Genomic DNA, 27097 nt, shown 5'->3' with positions numbered 1-27097 from the left:
GGACTTACCTCAACATAATAAAGACCATATATGACAAACCCATGGCCAACATCGTCCTCAATAGTGAAAAACTGAAACCATTTCCACTAAGATCAGGAACAAAACAAGGTTGTCCACTCTCACCACTATTATTCAACATACTTTTGGAAGTTTAAGCCACAGCAATCAGAGAAGAAAAAGAAATAAAAGGAATCCAAATTGGAAAAGAAGAAGTAAAGCTGTCACTGTTTGCAGATGTCATGGTACTATACATAGAGAATCCTAAAGATATTACGAGAAAACTACTAGAGCTAATCAATGAATCTGGTAAAGTAGCAGGATACAAAATTAATGCACAGAAATCTCTTGCATTCCTATACACCAATGATGAAAAATCTGAAAGTGAAATTAAGAAAACACTCCCATTTACCATTGCAACAAAGAGAATAAAATATCTAGGAATAAACCTACCTAAGGACACAAAAGACCTGTATGCAGAAAACTATAAGACACTGGTGAAAGAAATTAAAGATGATAGAAATAGATGGTGAGATATACCATGTTCTTGGATTGGAAGAATCAACATTGTGAAAATGACTGTACTACCCAAAGCAATCTACAGATTCAATGCAATCCCTATCAAACTACCACTGGCATTTTTCACAGAACTAGAACAAAAAATTTCACAATTTGTATGGAAACACAAAAGACCCCGAATAGCCAAAGCAATCTTCAGAAAGAAAAACGGAGCTGAACAATTTAGGCTCCTGGACTTCAGACAATACTACAAAGCTACAGTAATCAAGAGAGTATGGTACTGGCACAAAAACAGAAATATAGATCAATGGAACAGTTTAGAAAGCCCAAAGATAAACCCACACACATATGGTCACCTTATCTCTGATAAAGGAGGCAAGAATATACAATGGAGAAAAGACAGCCTCTTCAATATGTGGTGCTGGGAAAACTGGACAGCTACATATAAAAGAATGAAATTAGAACACTCCCTAACACCATACACAAAAATAAACTCAAAATGGACTAAAGACCTAAATGTAAGGCCAGACACTATCAAACTCTTAGAGGAAAACATAGGCAGAACACTGTATGACATAAATCACAGCAAGATCCTTTTTGACCCACCTCCTAGAGAAATGAAATTAAAAACAAAAAAATGAATGGGACTAAAGGAAACTTCAAAGCTTTTGCACAGCAAAGGAAACCATAAACAAGACGAAAAGACAACCCTCAGAATGGGAGAAAATATTTGCAAATGAAGCAACTGACAAAGGATTAATCTCCAAAATTTACAAGCAGCTCATGCAGCTCAATATCAAAAGATTATACCACCCAATCCAAAAATGGGCAGAAGCCCTAAGTAGATATTTCTCCAAAGAAGACATACAGATTGCCAACAAACACATGAAAGAATGCTCAACATCATTAATCATTAGAGAAATGCAGATCAAAACTATAATGCGATATCATCTCACACCAGTCAGAATGGCTATCATCAAAAAACCTACAAACAATAAATGCTGGAGAGGGTGTGGAGAAAAGGGAACCCTCATACACTGTTGGTGGGAATGTAAATTGACACAGCCACTATGGAGAACAGTATGGAGGTTCCTCAAAAAACTAAAAATAGAACTACCATACAGACCAGCAATCCCACTACTGGGCATATACCCTGAGAAAACCACAATTCAAAAAGAGTCATGTACCACAATATTCACTGAAGCTCTATTTACAATAGCCAGGGCATGGAAGCAACCCAAGTGTCCATTGACAGATGAATAGATAAAGAAGATGTGACACATATATACAATGGAGTATTACTCAGCCATAAAAAGGAACGAAACTGAGTTATTTGTAGTGAGGTGGATGGAGTTAGAGTCTGTCATACAGAGTGAAGTAAGTCAGAAAGAGAAAAACAAATACCGTATGCTAACACATATACATGGAATCTAAAAGAAATAAAAAATGGTCATGAAGAACCTAGGGGCAAGATGGGAATAAAGTCGCAGACCTACTAGAAAATGGACTTGAGGACATGGGGATGGGGAAGGGTAAGTTGGGACGAAGTGAGAGAGTGGTAGTGTATATATGGACATATATACATTTCCAAATGTAAAATAGATAGCTAGTGGGAAGCAGTCGCATAGCACAGGGAGATCAGCTCGGCGCTTTGTGACCAGCTAGAAGGGTGGGATAGGGAGGATGGAAGGGAGGGAGACGCAAGAGGGAAGAGATATGGGGATATCTGTATATGTATAGCTGATTCGCTTCGTTATAAAGCAGAAACTAACACACCATTGTGAAGCAATTATACTCCAATAAAAACGTTAAAGTAAATAAATAAATAAATTCAGGAATGAAAGATGGGTATTACTAATGACTTTATGGAAATAAAAATAATTATAATGGAGTGCTATGAGCAACGGTATGCCAACACAGTAGATGACTTATACGAAATGGACAAATTATTAAAGTAATACAAACTCCCAAAACTGACTCAAGAAGAAATCTAATTGATCTATAGCAAGTAAAGAGATTGATTAAGTAACCAAAATAACTTGCCACAAGGAAAAGTCCAGGATTTGATGGTTTTACTGGAGAATTTTACCAAACATTTAAAGAATTAACACCAATTCTTCAAAAGCTGTTTCATACAATAGGAGGGAATATTTCCTAACTCATTCCTTGAGTATTTCTGTGATACCAAAGGCAGACAAAGATATCAGAGAGAAATAAAATTATAGCCCAATATTTTATGAATATAGATGCAAAAATCTTCAACAAGATATTAGCAAATTGAATCCAGAAAAATATAAAAGATTATACACTGTCACCAAGTTAGCTTTATTATAGGAATGCAGTGTTAATTAGACCTCTGAAAATCAAGTAGTGTAATACACCACATCGCTAGAATAAAGGACCAAAACCACATGATCATCTCAGTGCACATAGAAAAGGCAATTGAAATATTAAACACTCCTTCATAATAAAACCACACAACAAACTAAGAATACAAGAGAATTTCCTCAGTCAGATAAAGGACATCTATGAAAAACTCATGGCTAATATTGCACTTAATGGTGAAAGATTGTATGTTAATCCACTAAAATCAGAAACAAGAGAAGGATGTCTATTATCACTTCATCTTTTCAAAATTGTACTAGAAGTTCTAGTGAGGGTAATTAGGCAAGAAAAAGAAATAAAAGACCCCCATATTGCGGAGGGAGACACAAGAGGGAGGAGATATTGGGATATATGTATATGTAAAGATGCTAAATAAATAAATAAATAAAATTAAAAAGAAAAAAAAGAAAAGAAATAAAACTATCTTTATTTGCAGATGACATGATTTTACATGTAGAAAATTCCAAGAAATCCACTAAAAATCTATTAGTACTAATAAATGAGTTCAGCGATGTTGCAGGATACATGATCAATATATAAAAAATTATATTTCCATAAAGAAGCAAGAACAAGCAAAATGAAATTAATAAAAACAATTCAATTTACAATAGCGTCAAAAATACTTAGGAATACTTAAAAGAAATGCAAAACTTATACTCTGAAAACTTACACTGTTGAAATTAAAGAGGACCTAAATAAATGGAACAACAACCCATGTTTATGGACCTAAGACTTAATGTTAGATGTCAGTATTCTCTAACTGGTCTACAGATTCAACACAGCCCTATCAAAATCTCAGCTGACTTCTTTGCAGAAATTGACAAGTTGATCCTAAAGTTCATATGGAAATTCAAGGGGCCTAGAAGAGCCAAAATCATCCTGAAAAAGAAGAACAAAGTTGGAGGACTCACACTTCCCAATTTCCAAACTTAATTTTTAAAAACTATAGTAATAAAGACAGTGTTGTACTGGCATAAGGATATATATATATAAACCATTGAAACAGAACTGAAAACTCAGACATAAACTCTCTAATTTATGGTCAATTGATTTTCATCAAGGCTGCCAAAACAAGTCAGTGGTAGAAAGAAGTCTTTTCAACAAATGGTGCTGGAACAACTGAAAATCCACATGCAGAGAATGCAGTTGGACTCCTACCTCACACCATATGCAAAAATTAACTCAAAATGGGTTAAAGCCCTAAATGTAAGAGCTAAAACTATAAAAGTCTTAGAAGAAGAAAACCTAGGCATAAATTTTTGTGACCTTGGATTAGACAATGGCTTCAGGGACATGACGCCTAAGGCACAAACAACAAAAGAAAAAATAAGTAAATTAGACTTCATTAAAATTAAGAACTTTTGTGCTTCAAAAGACACTATCAAGAAAGTGAAAAGATAGCTCGCAGAATGGGAATAAATATTTGCAAACCATATATTTGACAAGAGTCTAGTTCCAAGAATATAAAAAGGAAAAATCAACCCAAATAAAAAGACTAATAACCCAGTTTAAAAACGAGCAAAGAATCTGAATAGACTTTTCTCCAAAGAAGATATACAAATGGCCAGTAAGTACATGAAAAGATGCTCAACATCATTAGGCATTAATAAAATGCAAATGGGACTCACAGTGATATATCATTTCATACACACTTAGGATGACTATAATTTTAAAAATGTTAGTGAGGATATAGAGAAATTAGAATGTTCATATGTTGCTTTTGGGAATGTAAAATGTGAAGCCACTTTGAAAACCAGTTTAGCAGTTCCTCAAAACATTATAGATAGAATTACCAGAGGACTCAACATTTCCACTCCTAGGTATATATTCAAGAGAAATGAAAACATATGTGCACACAAAAACTTGTGCAAGAATGTTCATGACAGCATTACTCATAATAGCCAAAAGCAGAAACAAACCAAATTTCCATCAATTCATGAATGGATAAACAAAATGTGGTGTATCTAGATAATGGAATACTATTCAGCTATAAAAAGGAATGAAGTACCTACACATGCTACAACATAGGTTAACTTTGAAAATGTTATGCCCAATGGAAGAAGTCAGTTACAAAATGCCACATATTGTATGATTCCATTAATGTGAAATGTCCAGAATAGGCAAAACTATGGAAAAAATAAGTAGATTTTAGTGGTTGCCAGTGGCTGAGAGGACAGGGGAATCTGGAACGACACTAAAGGGGATGGGGTTTCTTTTGGGGGTGATGAAATGTTCTGGAATTAGTAATGATGCTATACAACCATGCAAATATACTAAAAACCACTAAGTTGTGCACTTTAAAATGGTGAGTTTTATGGTATGTGAATTATATCTCTATCAAAAACATTTTTCTTATACCAGTCAGAATGGCCATCATTAAAGAGTCTACAAATAATAAATGCTGGAGAGGATGTGGAGAAAAAGGAAACCTCCTATACTGTTGGTGGGAATGTAAATTGGTGCAACTACTGTGGAGAACAGTATGGAGGTTCTTTACAAAGTTAAAAATAGAGTTACCATATGATCCTGTAATCCCACTCTTGGGCATATATCCAGAGAAAAATCTAATTTGAAAATATACATGCATTCCAACGTTCATAGCAACACTATTTACAATAGCCAAGACATGGAAGCAACCTAAGTGTCCATCAGCAGATGAATGAATAAAGAAGATGTGGTACATATATACAATCGACTATTACTCTGCCATAAAAAAGAATGAAATAATGCCATTTGCAGCAACATGGATGAACTTAGAGATTATCATGTTAAGTGAAGTAAGTCAGACAGAGAAAGACAAATATCATATGATATCACTTATAAGTGGAATCTAAAAAAATGATACAAATGAACTTATTTACAAAACAGAAATAGACTCACAAACATAGAAAACAAACATGGTTACCAAAGGGGATAGCAGGGGTGAGGGGGAGAGATAAATTAGGAGTTTGGGATTAACATATACAAACATATATAAAATAGATAAACAACAAGGGCCTACTGTATAGCACAGGGAACTATATTCAATATCTTGTAATAACCTATAATGGAAAAGAATCTGAAAAAGAATACATATATACATATGCTGAATCACTTTGCTGTACAGTTGAAACTAAAACTAACACAACACTGTAAATTAACTTACTTCAATAAAAATGGTTAAAAACATTTTTAAAAAGTGTAAGAAAGATATACCAGGCAAATATAAAGCTAAATAAAGCAAATACAAATATATAAATATATAACATAAATATATAAATATATATTTATATAAATATAAATAAAGCAAATACATATATATTAATATCAGGAAAAAATTGTAGGACAAAATGCCAATGATACTAGATTGCCAGAAATAATTTCCTTACACATTGATAAGTATTCAATATACCAGAAATATGGAGCAATTCTAAATTTGGAACTATTTACAAAGCTTCAAAATTGACATAGTTACAAGGAGACATTAACAAATTTTCCATATCAACAAGCAGAAAACATCCTGGAAGAATATAGAGCATTTGAGCCAGATTAACAAACATGACTTAATTGAAGTATATAGTACTCTGAACCCAGTTGTAAAATGTGCATTTTTTCAAGTTCTCATGGAATTTTTACCAAAAATTGTCACACATTGGTCCATAAAGCAAATCTCGATAGATTTCAAACAATTGAAATCATACAAAGTTTGTTCTCTAAGGAGAATGGAATTAAACTGGAAATGGCAAGGGCACTGATCTGTCAAAACAGAAGCTGGCCCAAGGGCTTGGCACCAATTGGTAGAGGCCTCCTTCTGTGTCAGGCATTAACCTTTTAGTTGCTAGATGATAATCTGTAGGTCTTAGCAGTCCTAGGAAAGGGACTGAGGTGGCCAGGGCAACTGGGTAAGTGATGGAGAAACTAAGAAAGCCTGGAGCAGTGCCTATTTACCAAATGGTCAGGAAATATTTTTAAAATTCATATGTCCATACAATTGTGCATCTGTGGAATATCAGCCCTGTTTAGTAGGCCAATAATAGAATCAGATGCTTATATTCAAAAGGAAGAAAGTCTGAAAATTAATAAGCTGTGCATCCAACTCCAGAAATTAAAAAAAGAACAACAGAATAAATCCAAGTAAAGTGAAAAGAAAAGAATAATGATAAGGAAAATAGCTAAATAAAAAACAAAGGACATCACAGAAAGAATCAGAAAGCCAAAAGTTGACTATTTTAAAAAACTTATAAAAGTGACAAACTTTTGGCAAGATTGATCAAGAGGAAGAAAGAGAAGGTACAAATAAACAAGGATAAGAGGATATAATGGCAAATGCAACAGAGGTTTTTTAAAATACGGAGATAAGAAGTTTATGCAAATAAATTTGAAAAATGACATGAAATAGAAAAATTCCTAGAAAACCATAATTTAACAACACTGACAAGAAGAAATAACAAACTAGAATGATTCTATAGCTATTTAAAAGGCTGTATCCATTAAAATTTTTCTTACAAAGAAGACACCAAGCCCGGATGTTTTTACCTGGAAGTTGTGCTAAATATTTAAAGAAAAAATAGTTCCTTGGACAAACTCTGTGAGAAAATAGAATGAAAGGAAATAATTCCCACTTCATTTTATGACACAAAAGTCAAACAGGGAACTGGAACTATGAGAATGGAAAATGTACAGGTCACTCTCATTCATAAACAAAATGCCAAATTCCTGAACAAAATATTAATGAACTAAATCCAGCAGTTTTTATTTATCCTAGGATTGCAACATAAGTTCCAAACAAGAAAAATCTCTAATGTAATTCACATTAACAGATTAAAATAGAAAATCAACCTGTCATCTCAGTGGATACAGAAAACATGTTTATAAAATTCAACATCTACTCATCTTTAAAAAATTCTAATAGATAAGTAGGACTACATCAAATTAAAAACTTCTGTATAGCAGAGGAAACAACAAAATGAAAGCCAACCTGTGGAATGGTAGAAAATGTTTGCAAACCTTATATCTGATAAAGAGTTAATATCCAAAATATATAGGGAACTACTACAACCCAACAGCCAAAAACCAAATACCTACTTTAAAAATGGGCAAGAGCCTGAATAGATATTTCTTCTATCTATAAGGAAGACATACAGATGGACAACAGGTATATGAAAAGATGCTCAACATCATCAATTATCAAGGAAATGCAAATCAAAACCACAGTGAGATATCATCTTACACTAGTTAGGATGGCTATCCTAAAAAAATGAAATACAACTGTTGACATGGATGTGGAAATAAAGGAAAACCTCATACATTGTTGGTGGGAATGTTAATCGGTGTTGCTATGGAAAGCAGTATGGTGAATCCTCCAAATGTTAAAAAGAGAACTATTATGTGATCCAGCAATCTCCCTTCTGGGTATATATCCAAAGAAATTGAAATCAGGATCTCAAAGAGATACCTACACTCTCATATTCACCGCAGCATTATTCACAATGGTCAAGATATGGAAGTAAACTAAGTGCCCACTGGTGAATGAATGGATAAAGAAAATGTACATATACATGCATATATGTAATGGAATATTATTTGGGCCTTAAAAAGAAAGAAATCCTGCCATTTGCAACACCATGGATGAAACTGGAGAATATTATACTAAGTGATATAAACCAAGAACAGAATGACAAATACTGCTTGATACCACATATGTGAAGGATCTAAAAATGTCAAACTCATAAAAGCAAAAAATAGAATGGTGGTTGCTAGGGGCTGGGATGGGGCAGAGGAAATGAGAAGGTATTAGTCAAATGGTACAAAGTTTTGGTTATGCAAGAAAAATACATCTTAGAAATCTACTGTACAGCATAGTGCCTATAGTTAATAATATTGTACACATTAAAAATTGCTAAGAAGGTAAATCTTTTGTTAAATAATTATTATTGGATAATAATAATAGTAAATAAAGTAGATAGGAGAAAAAAAATCCTATTGGCAAACTAAGAACAAATTGGAACTTTCTTAACCTGTTAATGGTATCTACAAAAAAAAAAATTATAGCAAACTTACTCAATGGTGAAACTTTAAAAGCATTACCTTTAAAATTAGGTTCAACATAAACATGCACAGTACTAACATTTCTATTCGACGTTGGTGTGCATGTATCGAAGGTAGGAGGTCCCAGCAGTGCAGTAATATAAGAAAAAGAGATTTAAAAAAATAAGGATTGGAAGGGAAAAAAGAAAACTGTCATTTACATATAAATTATCAAAAATAATAAGAAAGTTTATCAGGTTTGCTAGTTGCAAATGCAATATACAAAAACCCCACAATTATATTTGTACTCATTAGCAATAAATTGGTATAAAATGTAATTTTCTAAGAAGGTATACAATAGCAACAAAAATAAGCAAAAAAAGTCTTATAATGATGTATAAGCCCTTTTAACTTATAAAACTTCACTCAAATAACATCAAAAAAGTCTAAATAGAGAGGCACACCATGTTTACAGAAGACTCGATATCACGAAATGTTAATTCTCCTTAAATTGATATACAGATTGACTGTAACTCCAATCAAAATCCCAAAAGTTGTGTGTGTGTGTGTGCGTGTGTGTGTGTAACTTGAAAAACTGATTCCAAAATTTATGGAGACAAAAATCCTCATTACATAATTGTTCATAACCCAAAACGAAACTACCTAAAGGTACATCAATAGTAAGATGGATAAGTAAATCATGGGATATTCACAAAATGTAATATTACACAGCAAGGAGAATAAACAAACTACAACTGCATGCAACAATATTATACATGGCACAAAAAAACATAACACTGAATGCAAAAATCCAAGTCACAGATGAATATACACAGCTGTTCAAGCACTTTACACACGTTAATGCATTTAATCCGCAAAACCCTCATTAAGTGATTGTGTGCCTCCCCTCCCCCACTGCCCACTGTGGGGGTGGGCAGGTCTTCTAGGGAGGATGCTCCAAGCAGGAGGTAATTCAGATCTTTCTGGGGTAAATAGCCTGGCCTCCTCAGCAAGGGAGGTGAGGCAGACATTGCCCAGGGCACTATCTAAGTTTATTATATCTGCGGTCTGACATAATTCAGTCAATCACTAATGAGTTACTGTCTTGTATACACAGAGCCCCATGCTTGGCTATGGTGAGGGGTAGAGTGGAAGTAGCACAGAGCGACCATTTACTGAGTATCTGCTATGTGCCAGGCTTCGGGCTTGATGCTGGGGATATGATGGGCAAAAAGACCACACACCCACCTTCTTGTTTAAATAATAATAATAATAATAATATTTATTGAGTATTTACTATGCACTGGACATTCTTCTAAGCATTTTATATGCTTTAGCTCTCTAATCTTCACAACAACACTATTACTAACTTCTTTTGACAGATGAGGAAATGGAAGGACAGGTAAGTTAAGAGAATTGTCCAAGGTCACAGGAGCAGGAGGTGGCAGAGCTGGGACTCAAAGCTAGGCAGTCTGAATCACTGAATCACCTCAACAATATGGGGAAGTAGGTATTAATTCTGCCTTACAGCTGAGGAAAGACGGGCTCAGAAATAAAGTGAGCACATATTTATTTTGCACCCTCTATATGACAAACACTATAATAGGTGATTTATATCTATCATTTCTCCAACCTGAAAGACAGAGTTCCCAGGAATATAAGGGTCCTAACAATGGAGGACCCAGGTATGCAGAGAGTGGCTTGCCTGCTTGCCAGCTAAACCCAACAGCCCCTTAGAAAGGATAAAGAGTGGCTTGGTGAGTGAGGGTGGGGTGTAATTCTCAGTCTCATCCAGGCTCCTAGATCACCAGATGAGAGATTGAAACTGCTGGGGGAGAGGAGGAGGAAGAAGAACAGGAGGTTGGTTTTCACCCCTCTCCCTCTATCCACACCCTCCATTCTACATAGTATATTTAACATCCTACATCTTCCTGGATCCTCCCCTCACTAGCCCTGAGCCTGGACCTCCTCTAGCATTAGCATAGTGGAAGCTTGGTCAGCTGGTCCTTGAGATGTCTGGGTCCCACACTCCACAGCTGTCTTATCTCTGCACACCTTATGGCTCCTCAGGCCAAAATTCTTGGGCTGGCAGCACCTTGATCCGCAACTGTACCCTGTTATCTATGGGAAATGGTATACTCTACTTAAAAAATATATTTTACAGGTTTTGTTTGCTTCCCCTTTGAACCTGCTCTTTCTTAAATTTTCAAAGTGAACATTACACCAGCAGGCTTTCCCTGAATGTTTTCTCCCTCAAATCCCCAGAGCAGCAGAAGTGTTCATATGTGCCAAGAAGGCAATGAAGGAGACAGGACACCCAGCCTTTCCCAACCCAGTCAGAGGCTTATTAGAAGAGGCCTGAGAAAGGGGAGGAGCAAAACCGACCAATGATACGGTACTGTTGTGTACCCAGCACCTGTCCTCTGAGAAACAATGCCAGGAACCATCACCTTATTTCACCCAAGCACTATCAGACAGTACTAATTTTCAGACACTTCACTGAGGTCACCAAAATAAAACATTTAGGCTAACACTGAACTAGAAACGTCAAATTTCAAACAAGAAGTATTCCAAACAAGCTCTGGATAAGAAAGAAAAAATTACTAGTCAAAAATCCCTCTGATTAAGATGGTCTTTATATAATCCTCATTCTTTCTCTGTCTTCATCTCTCTCTTTCTCTCTTTCTTTCTCTACCTTTTTGACATTAGCCTCTTGTTATCTATCCTACAGCTATTTCATCCAGCTGCTCATCTATTCCAACTTTCAGGTTGGGGAGGGGGTGGTTGGGGGGCATGTCCCTTGCTCTTCTACATCCACTCTACCACCACCACCTTGAAGCCCACGTAAGCAAACCCCACTTACAGCCCCTCCTGCGTTGCAGCCTGCTGTTGCCACCGTTGTGTGGAATCCAGATCTTCTGCAATCTGGTTTGGGTGAGTTCTCCCATCTCTCGAGACATCTTAGGCGTCGCAGCTAATGACACCACTGTCCACAAGGTACCGGGCCTCACTTTGTCTTATTAGCTGTCTCTTCTGTTGCTGTGGTCACAGCAGGTGGTGGACAGAGTTGTGACAGGGAGGTGTGCTGGGGTTCTGAGCCCTCTAGCAGCCTGTCTCCAGCCCCTCTCCTGTCTCCTAGTCATTGCCTGCCTTGTCTGCCTCTGCTCCTGTATGTACCAGTGGGGGCTTGGGTGCAGAGGAGAGGTTGGACAGAGGTCAGCAGAGGCCTCTGAACTCCAAGGGCTGTGTACATAGGAGATAAGTTGGAGCCCAGCAAGGAAGGCAGCCAGCAAGACAGCCCAGGTCTGGCCAGTCACTTCCCTCCAATGAAGACAGGACTAGTAGAGTATGCAAATAAAAGACCGAAGATCATGTGCTTATATCCTGTGTGGGATGGGGAGGCAAAGGTGATGCAGGCAGATCTCAGCAGCTTTCATAGCTTCGAAATAAAAAACAGGCCCAAGTAGAATGTCAAGTTCCAACCCAGAAACAGAGATCCACATCAGAAATGCAAGATTCCCAAGTACAAACACACAAACACAAAGTCCCTACTGAAAAACGCAATGTTTTGAGCTAGCAATCCTAGGTCTGAACTGGAAGTGGAAGGTTTACTGCCTCAATGCCCTCCCCCGCAAATGGCATTGCAACCCTTGTCTTCCCTGAATTCTGCTACCTTTCCTACCGAAGGGCCTCTGTCTCCTAAAATGTGCTGCCCAGGACACTCTTGAAGAGATGGGCACTATCTGATCATCTTTATGCTCTCTCCAGCCAAAGCTAAATAAATCAGAGTAAATTGGACACCTTGGGAAGAGAAGTGAATGCAGCCATTGCTAGGGGGAGAGATGATAAGCACTGTTCACATGACTGCCAACTGCCATCAGGTCCCCTAGGGAGAAAGGCATTGTGATCTGACCCAGAACCAGACTAAAGTTCTTCATGCCAAGTCATGGGGATGGAGGCTTAGGGGGGAGGCTGCAGCAGGCAGAGTGTGGTGAGTTGGGAGCAATGGCCTCAAAGTAGGACAAGTCCATAGGCCAGAGCCATCCTACCCAGATGTCTCTGCTTTACCCTCCCCCATCCCCCTGGTTGTTTTGAAGCTTTTATGTGTAGTGCTCATCTAACAGCATAGCTTACCTGGAAGACGTCCAAGTGTGCTCTTACTTCATTCTTTTGCAACCTTCCCACCCCTTGATGAACCTCCAGTGATTGGCTACAAGGGAGCTCAATTTCTTCCACTGAGCTGGGCAACACTGGGGCAATCTCACGGGGGTAGCAATCTCCAATCCCTGACCTCCAATGCTCTCAGCTCCACTTTGCCTTTTAAGAAGTTCCCTAAAATACATTCTCAGAATTCTAGTCTACATAAGGGTTAGATTCCCTCCAGTTGTTGTGTATAAATCATACCAAACTTTCAATACATTTCAAAGCCTGCCCCTCTAAATGAATCTACTGAGGCAGTGGATCACAGTGGTTAAAAGCAATGGGCTCTGGAGTCACACTACTGGAGTGGAATCCCACCTCTGCCCCTTGCTATGAGACCCTGGGTAGAAGACTTTATTTTTCAGTGCCGTGGTGTTTTCATCTCATAAGAGTACCTACTCCCTTAGGGTTGTTGAAGATTCAATGTGTTAACACATATAAAGTAACCTGGAAAATGTTCATTATATATTACCTAACACTCTGATTCCCTTTGTGAAGTAAAAGGTCAGTTAGCTCTTTGGCTAATCTGCAGCTTCTGGTGTAACGCTGAGCATTCAGGAAACTCTCAGTAAAGGAAACTTACAAAATTATGACAAAGGGTTAACATTTATAATAAATAAAGAGCTCATGCCAATCAATTAGAAAGATGAATTCACTTTTACTTTTTTGGTTTTGTGATACAGAAGTCCCCTAGAAATCATTGCATCCAACCCTCTCAGGTAAGAAGATGGAGGCCTAGAGAGGGAAGTATTTTCCTAAGGTCCTATAGTAAATTAAGTCACCAAGTCAGAAATAGAACACTGGGGATCTGATTTCTCCAGTCCAGGGTATTTCTTTGGTTAACTGATCAATCAAGCTTGATTTAAGAATGTGGTCTTCTAGATTAGCTCAGAACATTTAGAGTCTTAGAACTAGAGTTTGGAAGAGATGCAACTCTCTTAATCCTAATAAGTCTCCTAACTGGTATCACTCTGCTAAGGCTAATAATCTGAATAATAACCCTTTACATGTATGTTTTCCATGGCCCACAAAGAAACATATTCCTTATCATAGTTGCTCCTTCCAAACATTCTCACTAGACTCACAGGGAAACTGAGGTCTAGGGAGGGGAAGTGGCTTGTCCGAGGTAATCAATCCAGTCACGTGAACCCCTCTTCTATGTTTACAGTTTTGTCCTCATGACCCTGCCAAGAGGCAGAAAGATAAATTTAGCAGCAGGAAATCTGAGATAGGAGCTTAGCGGGTTTTTGACAAGGTCTGAAAGGGTAAACTTGGGGTCCAGGCTTGAAAACCCAACTTAAAACTACCTGAAACTAGCTGTGTGTGTGTGTGTGTGTGTGTGTGTGTGTGTGTGTGTGTGTGTGTTTTAACCACTGTTATCAATTCTGATCCCCAGAAGTAGGAAAACTAAACAAGCTTTATGGAAAGGCCTCAGCCCTGGCTCTTCTCAATCAAACCTGTCTCTCCAGTCATGTCTCTCTTTAGACCCCTGTGGTTAAATTGTGCCAGCTGACTCACTAGGCCCCCAAACTTACTGTGTACTTTTTTGCCTCTGGGCATTTGCTCAGCCTGGAATGCCTTCTCTTCCCTTCCATTCTCAGTGAAATCTGACTCACTCTTCAAGACCAGGCTCAATGCTCACCTCCTCTGAGAAGCCTTGGCTTTGGTTCCCACATTGCCTATATGCTTCTGCTTATCTGAGCAAGTATCCATCTTTTACCGGTCTACTTTCCTACTAGACTGTGAGCTCCTTAAGGATGGGGACTGGATCTCAGTTATCTGTGATCTGTTTCCAGGTGTCCAGCTCAGGCCCTGGCACAGAGGAGACTTGCTCAATCTACATCTCTCTGCCCTAGATGAGATGAACATGTGTACAAATAATCCCCATTCAACAAGGTAAATTTTATAAAAGAGAGCTATGCAGGGAACTGGGTGGGGGAACTAACTTGGTCTGAAGGTAGAAGGTGGTAGTAGGATCTAGAAAGTTTCTCAACCCTGAACGGGGCAGAACAGAAAGAACAAAAGAATGAAGTCCCCACCCCCCAAAAAAAGTTCCAATTAACTGGTTACAGAAAAAATTGTTCACTCAGTATCAGAGACTCACTCAAGACCAAGAGCTGAGTCACAAATTCTAATTTGGGGTTAGCTCTATGGAGGAAAAGCATAAAGTGTGACTACCTGAGGCCCACAGATCCTGACCATCCTCCCAAAGTATGGAGTGTATGGGAGAATCTCATTAAAAGCAGTATCAAGACAGTACTGATGGGTATCAAAATCACAAATGGGGTCTTCTTATTGGTAATTCTTGGAGTGTGTGGGTGTGAATGCATTTGTGTTAGGGTGAGGAGGGGAGATTGCATGCTTACAGGTCAGGTGCCTATATGTGAATATCAGGCCTTCTGCGCCAGCAGCCTAGGATCCACTTCCTTCTTGGCCACTGCCCTGGCCCACCATCCCCCCACTACTTTCAGCCCCATGCCTGGGGCCGAAGGTTTGCTCTATCCTAGTCCTAGGAGTAGCCCTCCACAGACCATAGTCACTCAGGGAGAAGAGTAGCTAGATGGTTATGGGTGGTATTGCCTGTGGAGGCTACAGAAAAAGTAGGATCACTAAGACAGAGCATGGAAGTCCTGAAATATTTCAGAAGAGCTTTAGTTCCTGTCATCCCACTCCTCTTCACCTTGTGACAGTCCTCTGAGGGAAATAGGAGGGACTTCAATTTCATTTTAGTGAGGAGGCTATTGAAGCCCAGAGGAGCTAAAAGCCTTGTTCAAAGTGCCACAGCAAACCAGCCCTACTTTATACACCAGTTGGGAGGTAAGAGATACAATCTCTATCATCCAGTTCATTCAAAACTGGACTAGACCATGTTAGAGAGACTTCTAAAGTGCTAGGGAACTGCCCTTTGGGCCAGTGTTCCACAAAGACAGGTCAGAATGGATGATAGATAATGAGATATAGAAATCATGTTATCCCCAACTTCCCATACACTTTAATGAACAGTTTGAGTGACCACCTATTCCAAGAAAACTTTCCAGAGAGCCTAAAGAATGGATTTGGGCTTGTGTTAACTCCTATCTATTTTTCCTTCTGTTTCACCTACCTGTTCTCCTAGAGATTTTTTCTTCCATCGCTAGTTATCCAACACACGACACACGGCTCTCTTGCATTTAGACCCCCAAAGCAGGTCCAGAGAGTGGCATCAAGCAGGGAGCCTGGAGGCACTCGTTGCTTCCCTGGGAAGGCTGGGGAAGTACCCTTGGTAAGAGGGGGTGTGTGCCCGCTGTTGAAATATCAGCTGCCAAAGAAGTTCCTGAGTCACCCAGAGCCTTTTCTCTTCAGGCCAACCATGTGTTCGCCTTGCCCCAAAGGTCAGAACTAATATTAACAAGCTACTGCAGAATGGGGAAATGAAAACCAGCAATGTAAACAGGCAAGATCTGGATTTCCTTAGGGCTGGTTCAGATTGGTCTTCAGTGTAAATCAGCATGATCCCCTACTGGAAAGTGATTTGGCAATATGAAGCAAGAGCAATAAAAATGTTCATTTCCTTTGTCCTAATTATTCCACTCTGGGGACTCAATCCTAAGCCAATAACCACCAAAACATGGAAAAGCTTAAAGCACCAACATCTTAATTTTAATTGCAGGGCTATTTTCTGATGGCAACAACTGGAATGTAACCTTTAAGTCCTCCAGGAGGAAAAGCGTCTCTTTGGGCCTTTTTTGCAGACACTGAGAATGATGGTTTTAAGGCTATGGAATTCTGGGGGAAAAGTAATTATGCCACAGTTCTGGGTGAGGAACCTAAGGATGCGAAGTTATGCTTTTCCCTGGACATTGGGCATGTCTATTATTTCTATTTTTATGTTATCAAAAACAAGTCACTAACCTGTTGATGCTCTTGCTATTGCCCTTTATTTGTTCATTCATTCAACAAATATTTATTAACTCCTAATATGTGTTATGCGCTATATTAGGGGATGGGGCTAACAAGATGAATCAGATATGGTCATTGCTCTCAAGCTGTTAGCAGTCTAGTGACAGAAATAGAAATCAGTGGTAGCTGTGCATTGTAAGTGCTGTGACAGAATGGACCATAGGGTGGTGTGGGGGCCCAGAGGAAAAGATCTAACTGGGATGGTTAGAAAAAACTTACTCAGGAAAGTATTCCTTGGGCTGATTAAGACAGGGGTTGAATCCTGGCTCTACTGCTTCTGTGATACTGGGGTGAATTCACTGAACCTCTCTTACTTAGCCTCAATGCCCCTTACAGTGTTGCCCTGATAATGAAATGAGATAATGCATATGGAAGAGCCATGGGTTATATTGGAAGACAGTGCTGCTCTGGAACTTGGGTAGCCCACTTAAACTCTCTTGGCCTTGACTTTAATCATCTGAGAAATGGAGCAAAGAGAAAGCACCTGTCAGGCCACATCCTAAGGGATGCTATAAGGCCCAAGACAAATAATGACTACAGGGTGGGCTTGATACAGCTTCCCCATCCCCCTCCCCCAGCCCAATAAAGCCAGAGGCCCTCTTCTAAATCTTACTCCGTTAGAGTGCTTCTTTTTTTCCCTCATTTTCCCCGTGGTTTATTGAAAAGGTTCAATACTCACTATTCTGCAGCCTGCCACCGCCCAATATGTTTTGGGATCTTTCCATATCACTACACATAGAACATTTCATTATTCCCCCCCTTTTTAAAAAAAATATTTTATATTGGAGTATAGTTGATCTACAATGTTGTGTTAGTTTCAGGTGTACAGCAAAATACATCATATACTGTTTATTCTTTTTCAGATTTTTCCCGTATAGGTTATTACAGAGTATTAAGTTCCCTGTGTTGTATAGTAGGTCCTTGTTGTTTCTCTATTTTATATATTGTAGTGGGTATATGCATTAAAAAATTGAGGTAAATTTGAACATAAAATTAACAATTTTAAAGTGTACGATTAAGTGGTATTTAGTACATTTTGCAAAGATTTCATTTATATGAAATATCAAAAATAGGTAAACCCACAGGAACAGAAAGCAAATTGATGCCATAAAGGTGCTGGCAGTGGAGGGCATAGGGACTAACTGCTTAATGCGTAATGGGTATGTGTTTCCCTTTGGGGTGATGTTTTGGAACTAGGTAGAGGTGATGGTTCCTCATTCCTTTTATTATTATTATTTTTAATTATGGTAAAATATACATAACATAAAAATTTACCATTTTAAACATTTTTAATTAAGATTCTTTTGGCACAAAAGCATATAGATCAATGGAACAGAATAGAAAGCCTGGATATAAACCCACACACCTACTTTCAATTAATCTTGGACAAAGAAGGCAAGAACTTACAACGGAGAAAAGACAGTCTCTACAGCAAGTGGTGCTGGGAAAGCTGGACAGCCTTATGTAAATCAATGAAGTTAGAAGACTCACACCATACATGAAAATAAATTCAAAATGGTTTAAAGACTTTCAGACATAACTCCTGGTAATATCGTCTTAGATCAGTCTCCCAAGGCAAAAGCAATAAAGCAAATAAACAAATGGGACCTAATCAAACTTAAAAGCTTTTGCACAACAAAGGAAACCATAAACAAAACGAAAAGATGACCTAAGGACTGGGAGAAAGTATTTGCAAACGATGACCGACGACCAGCAAGATCTTAATTTCCAAAATGGAGTGCGTTTCTTATTGCTCCCTCCTCCGGCCGCAAAGTTCCCTTCGCGCATTCCCCCTCCCACATTTACAAGCGGGGTTACGCCAGCCACTCCCTAGTCGCTGGGTGCCGCAGCCCTCCTCGCACTCAGGGTTGCAGTCTGAACACTGGGGGCGGGGCTTCGGTCGCTGCGCGGTTCCGCTTAAGGTTCCGCCACTTAAAAAGTGGTAAAATCTCGTTTGTAAGTAATCGAAAGCACCAAGGGGACTTTTCATCAGGGCAGAAACACACTCAGACTCAGGCACGTAATCCATTGTTGGGTGGTAGGGACAGGAACCCAACCACTGGCCTTCCTCCCACTATTCATTGCCCCTAAGCGACCACACCGCCCCCTGCAGCTTCCGCTTCTCCCGCCAATGAAAACTGAAGGGCTTGAATCCCCGCCCCATGTGTGTCCGACGCTTTTGCGGCACGCACAAGAACGCCTGCGCAAGTGCGCGCGCGGAAGGCCAGGCCTGGCGGACTTCGTTTTCGGTTTTTTGCTCGCGCTTACGTGGGGCGCGGGCTTAAAGGCATTGCAGTTAGCTGTCAGCATGTTGCGCGTGGTGAGCTGGAACATCAATGGGATTCGGAGCCCCGTGCAAGGGGTGGGATACGAGGAACCCAGCAATTGTACAGCCATGGCCATGGGGCGCATTTTGGACAAGCTGGATGCTGACATCGTCTGTCTTCAGGAGACCAAAGTAACCAGTGAGCGCTCAAGAATTCAGGATCCCTACCACACTTTCCCTTTTCCGCTAACTTTTGCTCTCTGCTCCATATCATTTCACTTTCCCATTTCTCTATCCTTAGAGTCCTCCCCTTAGAGCCCGTCTGGAATCCCGATCCCCCCTCTGTATTTCGCACTCCAGCTAGATCTCCTAATTCCGACATCATCTCCTGGCCTCAGCAGAACCATAATTCCCTCCCCGTTGCAATCTCCATCTTCTTTCAGATCCTCTAATTCCTGCTCATTCTCCTGACACAGCTCAGTCCCCCAAATTTCCTCCCGCCACACACTTTCCATCTCCCACTCCCAAGTCAGACACCCCCAATTCCCCTTTTCTGACCCCAGTTCATATCCTTTAATTCTCACACCATCTTTGCCCCCAGTTTAGACTCCCTAATTTCCTCCTTTTTAAACTTCTGTCTCAGATCCCCAGTTCCCCTTATCTCTACCGCCATCTCTCCTCCCCAGCTGAGAGCTTCTCATCATTTCTACCTCATGTCCTACCCCAAACTTAGATCCTCTAATTCCCTCTCCCCCACAGCTCAATCCCCTGATTCCTTCCCTCTCCCACCCATCTCCCTCTAAGACCCATTACCTACTTTCCCTCCATCCTCAGTTCAAATCCTTGAATTCCCTCTCCTACCTCCTACTCCCAGCTCAGATTCCCAGTTCTCTCTCCCATATGTCCATTTCCCACCCCCAACTTCCTCCAGCCACCTAGTCACCTAGCCTCCTCCCACGTAATTCTTCACCTCCCATTAAGTAGTCTTCCCCTTTCTCGTAATTCTGATAACAATTCCCTCTCTAGTCCCCCCTCTTTTAGCTTCTCTTCTTATCATAGATACTTGATATTCCCTTCTACCCTGGCTCTGATGTGTGCAAGAAATTAGCCTATAGCTGTAATTCCAAGCCTTTCTGTGTCCTGGGTCCTAGTTTTATCTCTGATGTAATCTTACATGTTTTTTTTTTCCAGGGGATGTGCTGACAGAGCCCCTGGCTATCATTGAGGGCTGTAACTCCTATTTCAGCTTCAGCCGCAACCGTAGTGGCTATTCTGGTAAATGGGGCTTTCTGGGGACTTTAAATGATGGAGACAGGTGGGAAAGGGTTTTCAATATTTAATGAGAAGGTAATAAGAAATGTAGGCTTTTCATCCACAGAGCTAAAGCCATATCAGGTTATATGAAGGATAGTTTTTATGTATAATATTGGATCTCAGAAACACAGTAGTGTGATGGTTAGTTGTATGAGCTCTGGAGCCAGACTGCCTGAGTTTGGATCCTAACTCACTTCCTAGCTGCGTACCCTCTGGCAAGCTACTTAACCTCTTTATGCCTCAAATTCCTCAGTTGGAAAATGGGGATAATGTGTACTTCTTAGGGCTATTACAAGGACTAAACTAATTAATCCATGTGATAATAATAATAATAGCTAACATTTTCTGAGCACCTACCATGTAAAGCACTTAGAATATTAGCTGTTATTAATCTGCAGCTTTTCTAGATGAAGGAACTGAAACTCCAGGGTTTGAGTAGAGTTGCCTCAGGCATCCATGGCCCTTGAGTTGAGGGAGTCATCAAGAGAGCCACACTTGATGAAGATGAGTCGGGTGACCTGTGCAGGGGCAATAGGCTGTTGGCTGCCAGGCCTGCTCAGAGTACCCTCTCTGTCTCCAGGTGTAGCCACCTTCTGTAAGGACAGTGCTACCCCAGTGGCTGCTGAAGAAGGCCTGAGTGGCCTACTTGCCACTCAGAATGGGGACGTGGGTTGCTACGGAAACATGGATGACTTCACCCAAGAGGAGCTTCGAGCTCTGGATAGTGAGGGCCGGGCCCTCCTCACACAACACAAGATCTGGTAATAGCCCACATCCGCCTGTCACCGAGCATCGCTGGTTCAACTCTGTGAATGTGGTGATTCTAAGGCTTGCCTTATAAACATGCATTCACCATGGAAAACTTCCCAAACTTGCCTTTCCTAGACTTCAGTCCTGGCAAGGCAACCTGCTATGTGACCCTGAACAAATCATATTCTCTTCTGAGCCTTGAGTTCTCTATTTCTATGGCGGGGCGGGGGGAGAGGGAGCCTGGCCGGGAGGACTAGCTCTCTTTTTTACCACAGGTGCCTCAGAAGCAAGTTAGCCAACTTTACTTCCCCAGGTTGCTCTCTTTCTGTGTCCTATCTTTGTGAATGGCAGGACCATCACCTGGTTTACCTGAGTGTCATCCTAGATGTAGTCAGTCCTCAAGTCCTGTGTATGCCAGCTTGTTCATGTCTCTCTATCCCTTTCTTTCACTTCCATCCCACAGACAATCATTAAGTGGAAGCCACATGGTGTGGGGAGGGGAAGGGTGGCTTGAAAGTGACCCCTTTTTGGGGGGCCGGTTCTATTCTCCCCAGCACATGGGAAGGGAAGGAGAAGACCTTGACCCTAATCAACGTGTACTGCCCCCATGCGGACCCTGGGAAGCCTGAGCGGCTCGCCTTTAAGATGCGCTTCTATCGCTTGCTGCAGATCCGAGCAGAAGCCCTCCTGGCAGCTGGCAGGTACTGCAAACCTGGGCAGCAAGGCTTCCTTGAGCTTGTCCCGGGTGCCCAGCCCCGTGTCAAGGTCCACTGAGAGGGATATGGGATCTTTGTCTTTTGAGTTCATTTACAGCCTAGTTGTAGACACCAGCATGCCCACCAGAATAGGCCCTGCTGTCTATAAGAGCTGTGGGGACCAGGTAAAGTAACACAAATATGGGTTTTGTACTCAGATACCTCTGAGCACCTATCCCAGCTCCTCCTTTTACTCACTGTGAGCCCGAAGGCTAGTGTTGCCTCTATTTTCTCTTTTGTAAAATAAGTGTATGAATCCCTACCTCAGAGTATAGTTTTAAGGATGAAATGAGATGAGGAAGGTAACGTACTTGGGAACAAATGAAAAGTCTTATCCCAGGGAGGGACAGGAAAGTGAGGGTAGGTTGGCGTAATCGAGGGATGCTTCCTAGAGGGAGTGGTACCTGAGCTCATCTTTGAAGGACCAGAAAGATGCCATTAGGTAGAGATAAGTGAGACAATCATGTCAAACAGGGAACAGGGTTACCTTTGGAGATCAGAATTGGGTTGGTCAGTTGTAAAAGGCGTCAAGGTTATACTGAAATTGGAGAGGCAGGCTATTATGACTTGCCGTTGGATCCCACCTTGACCTCTATATGGCAGGTGGCCTATCTGAGATCTTGGGCCCAGGAGAAAGTAGATGGGCCAGGACTACTGCTTCCCTTTCTGGACATTCATTTTATGTTTTTCAGCCATGTTATCATTCTGGGGGACCTGAATACAGCTCACCGCCCCATTGACCACTGGGATGCAGTCAACCTGGTAAGGCTCCCTCTAGGCCTTTGACCTCACTCCTGACTATGGTTCTGTTTAGCCAGCCAATCAATGCTGGTTTTTTGGCCCAGGGGCAAGCTTCCTTCATGGAAAAGCAGAGCTTAGTTTGAAATTCTATTCTCAAAGCACTGAGGATTGTGCTGTGGACTCAGCTAGTAGTCAGTTCTGGCTCAACCCCTCAGAGCTTTCAGCCTGGTGGTGGGGTATGGACACATGACCAGTCAATTATAGAATGGTGTTTTCAGGGCTGAGGCAGAGACAGCAGCCCAGGAGGTTAGGAGAGCCCAGAAATAGGATTCGGGCCAGCCAGGACATCGGGGAAGATATCTTAAAATGGCTGAATCTTAAAAGATGAGTAGAACAGAGCTTTGGGGTGGGGAGCAAAGAATTCTAGCATGATGAGCAAAGGCTGTAAGGTGAGAATTCGGCTGGTGTGCATTGGGAACTACAAGTCCCATTCTTGTTAGGGGGTGACAGAGAAGGAAGGTGAGTAGCAGGAGATGGGGCTGGAGAGTTTCAGTCAGATTTCAAGGGCCTGGAACTCCACATTGCCTTGATCATTTCCCTAATATACTATGTTTCCTGCTCATGGACCTTCAACACCTCCCTATTACCTTTGTGATGCAGAGAAAACACACAGGCCTGGCATTCAAAACTCTTGTCTGTGCCCAGTCTCCGTTTCCATCCTCAGCACCGCTACACACTCCATCCACTCCAGCCAGGTCGTCTCCTCTGCCCATTGCAAAAGTTATTCTCATTTTGGCTTTTCTCACTGTCCCCTGAATTGGTAGGCATCCCCTCCCTCTGTTTTCTTTTCTTGTATGAACCTCTCATCTCTGAGTCCCTCTAGGCCAATGGTTCTCAACCCCTGAAAGTACATTAGTACAAGGAGCTTTTACAAAAATGTCAATACCTTGGTACAACCCTAGACCAATTAAATCAGAATCTATTGGGTGTGGGGCCAGGGTAGCAGTATGTTTTAAAAGCTCCCAGGCTGATTTATTGTATATTCAGGCTTGAGGACCACTGCCCTAGAATCTCCAAGTCAGTTCTCATCATAGCTTGCCTCATAAGGGGAGGGATAAGTAACTTATACTGGCACAGTCCAACTCAGCAGTAGGCTTGGCTCAAAGAAGAGGCTGTAGGAAGATTCCTTGATTAGTTTGCAGAAGAGCCACAGGAACATAGATGTGTCTCCCAGCTGGGAAAATGAGCAGAAATGGGATAATGAGAGACGTGGTGGTGGTGGTGGTGGTGGGGAAGGGAGTGTACACTACAGACTGCAAGCCTTCAATCCTCCCTACCTTATTCCTTATCCGTGTTTACTTAGTCTGTTTTTGCTGCTTCCTGTGATAGTGTTATGTACCTTTATGCCTTCTCTTCTTAGTTTAGAAATATCTTAGATATCTCGAGTGCACTTCCTACATTCTTTTTTTCCCAAGGAAAGAGAACTAATAATACCAGATCACATGAGAAACACAATCTTTCCAAAATAACAGAATATGTCTACTTCCCACAAGACCAGCTCTTCTAGTCTCATCTCCCTAAATAGTACCATCGTCCTCTTGGTTGCTCCAACCAGAAGCTAGGGAATTGTGTTAGTGTTCTCCTTCTCTACCCACCTCTCCCATTCAATTGGTCAGTGAGTACTGTTGATTCTAGCTCCAAATCATCTCTTAATTTCATTTTGTCTCCTCTGGCACCACCCTAGTCTAAGTGACCATCATCTCTTGATAGTCAGTCCAGTTGCCCCTCAAGTCTTTTGGGTATACTGTCCCCTCCCTCCACAGACCCATCACAGAAGTAGTTCTCTCAATTTGTAACACCCTCTGCCTGGGTTACTCTTGCTCAGCCTTCACTTCTCAGCTCCAGATCACTTCCTGAAAGGAAGCCTTGTTGGTCCCCAAGATAAGATCATGGTCCCATTTTGTCTCTAGTATCATGCCTGGCACATAATCAGTGTTCTTTGGACATTTGTTGCATTGAATGAGTGGGTGAGTGGATTGCATGGATGATGAATTAGGGATCAGAGCCAAAGGAAGTATTCAGACCTGAAACCCTGGAGTCCCTCAGCTCAGGAAGGGGGGGTGGTCAGTGAAGGCTTTGACACACACAACAAGATAAGCCAAATAGTACCAGAGGGTTTACATGAAAAGGCAACAGGCTTCTTAACTCCTAACTTCAGCCCTACTTCCTGGAGGTAACCACTTTTAACTTGCTGTTTTCCATTCTCTTGGTGAGCAGTTCTGAGAATTGCTTTGATTAATTAACAGCAAGCTTTCAGATCTGGAATTTATGGCCCAGTGCAAGGTAGAGGTAGCCTGATGCAGAGGGGAAAAAGAAGCATGGCCTTTTAAATCAGTAAGGGTGGAAAGTGAATCTCAGCTCAGCCAGTTCTGGACTGTATGACCTTGAGCATTCTTCTTTGAAACAACCACATTTTCTTGTCTGTAAAATGAAGCAGTTAATCTAAGTCCCTTCCAGTTCTAGGCATCTAGTTCTGCCTCTTTCTTTGTCTCCTTCCCCTTTCCCCAGGAATGCTTTGAAGAGGACCCAGGTCGCAAGTGGATGGACCACTTGCTCAGTAACCTGGGGTGCCAGGCTGGTTCCCATACGGGACCCTTCATTGATAGCTACCGATACTTCCACCCAAAGCAGAAGGGGGCCTTCACCTGCTGGTCCACAGTCAGTGGCGCCCGCCATCTGAACTATGGCTCTCGGCTTGACTACGTGCTGGGGGACAGGACCCTGGTCATGGACACCTTTCAGGCCTCCTTCTTGCTGCCTGAGGTGATGGGCTCTGACCACTGCCCCGTGGGTGCAGTCTTAAGCGTGTCCTCTGTGCCGGCAAAACAGTGCCCACCTCTGTGCACCCGCTTCCTCCCTGAGTTTGCAGGCACCCAGCTCAAGATCCTTAGATTCCTAGTTCGTCTCGAACAAGATCCTGTGTTCAGGCAGTCAGCGCTGCAGCTCAGCAATCAAACACCGGTACAGATGCGCCAAAACAAAGCCCGTGTGCGCTCGACCAGGTCTCGGCCAAGTCAAGCTGGTTCCAGTAGAGGCCAAAAAAACCTGATGAGCTACTTCCAGCCATCCTCCAGTCGTCCACAAGCTTCTCCTAACTTGGAGCTTCCTAGCCTGGGCACCCTCGTGACCCCAAAGACCTCAGAAGAGGACGTGATGGCCAGTGTGGTGGAGGGGCGGGCCAAGGCTTCAGAGGCCAAGAATGAAAAGGAGGTACGGACCTCATTCTGGAAGTCTCTGCTGGGGGGACCCTTGCCCATGCCCCTGTGTGGGGGCCACAGGGAGCCGTGTGTAATGCGAACTGTGAAGAAGCCAGGACCCAACCTGGGCCGCCACTTCTACATGTGTGCCAGGCCCCAGGGTCCTCCCACTGACCCCTCCTCCCGCTGCAGCTTCTTCCTCTGGAGCAGGCCCAACTGAACCAACCCAGGCCTAGGGATGTCTGGCATGGTTAACCTTGTACATGGTCTGAGGCCAGCTTCCTCCTAAGCTACCTCCTCCTTCCTCAAGACCTCCTCTTCCTCCTCCACCTCCTCAGGGACCCTTCCCTTTCCTCTTTTTCTTCTTCCTCCAAGGCCTCCCTTCCTCTCTTTTCTTCCTGCCTAGCTCCTCCTCACTGGTGAGCTTCTTTTGCCTTAATGCTGTGACCCAGTCCCCCACCCCACTTCCCACGTTCCTCTCAGAATTACAGAAGAACCAGTTGCCCCAGGAAGTTGTGATTTTAAACCCCTTCCTTCCTTGCTGGGAAATGTATCTGTGCCTAAATAAAGTCTGTGTCTTTGTTGTAGTGCACCATGTTATGTGGACATTTTGGATGTGCTCCATAAAGCTGAGTCAGAGACGTTATCTCAGTCCCGGGTTTGCCAGCTGCCTGTAACCTGATGATATAACTTCCAGGGAGAGGGGAGGAAGGAGGAGTGGTGCTCACCATTAAGGTGCTCTGTTGAGTTGTTGGGGTTCCCCGCACTGCTGAGGTTGGATCAGCAAGGGAGGTGGGTGTGGTGGGGCAGAAAGCTCAAGTGGGCTGTGTAGCTTTAAACCAATGTTTCTCAACTGATGTGTCTCACAGCTGCCACAAATGGGTTACAGGGTGGAAAGAAATGGGTCCCTCAACCCTAGAGTTGCCAGGCAGGACCAGGAATTGCACAAGTGTCAGGAAAGATTGCCT

At 41.7% G+C, this 27097-nt stretch overlaps 2 protein-coding genes across 12 annotated transcripts in view; one reads left to right on the top strand and one right to left on the bottom strand.

The window, feature by feature from the left end:
* Positions 1–16406, bottom strand: part of PFKFB1 (6-phosphofructo-2-kinase/fructose-2,6-biphosphatase 1) — a 72490-nt gene extending 56084 nt beyond the window's left edge. For 3 of the 8 annotated variants that reach the window (XR_005018278.1, XR_005018277.1, XR_005018279.1), the window contains exons 1-2: positions 16211–16404; positions 11771–12346 (exon numbers count right to left, since the gene is read on the bottom strand). Coding sequence is in view for 5 of the 8 variants with exons in the window: in XM_036839201.1 (XP_036695096.1) it covers positions 11771–11867 (97 nt within the window). In the remaining 3 variants the exon portion in view is untranslated. Of the gene's footprint in view, positions 1–11770; positions 12347–16210 lie in introns of all 8 variants that reach the window. The other 5 variants (XM_036839201.1, XM_036839199.1, XM_036839197.1 and 2 more) reach the window with 5 other exon arrangements.
* Positions 16407–19238: 2832 nt separating this feature from the next.
* APEX2 (apurinic/apyrimidinic endodeoxyribonuclease 2) lies at positions 19239–26725 on the top strand. 4 transcript variants are annotated; one of them, XM_036840789.1, is made up of 6 exons: positions 19239–19511; positions 20504–20587; positions 21207–21387; positions 21931–22077; positions 22824–22893; positions 25441–26725. In XM_036840789.1, the coding sequence occupies exons 1-6, from the start codon at positions 19355–19357 to the stop codon at positions 26347–26349; spliced, it is 1548 nt and encodes a 515-aa protein (XP_036696684.1). In that variant the 5' UTR covers positions 19239–19354; the 3' UTR covers positions 26350–26725. The 4 variants fall into 4 exon arrangements, with proteins under 4 accessions (XP_036696684.1, XP_036696685.1, XP_036696686.1 ...); XM_036840790.1 differs by having other exon boundaries at positions 19388–19504; XM_036840791.1 differs by lacking the exon at positions 21207–21387 and having other exon boundaries at positions 19388–19504.
* Positions 26726–27097: the final 372 nt, after the last annotated feature.

The sequence above is a fragment of the Balaenoptera musculus genome, chromosome X (genome assembly GCF_009873245.2).
Source record: "Balaenoptera musculus isolate JJ_BM4_2016_0621 chromosome X, mBalMus1.pri.v3, whole genome shotgun sequence".
Classification (NCBI taxonomy): Eukaryota; Metazoa; Chordata; class Mammalia; order Artiodactyla; family Balaenopteridae; genus Balaenoptera; species Balaenoptera musculus.
This window is presented reverse-complemented; position numbering and strand designations above follow the sequence as displayed.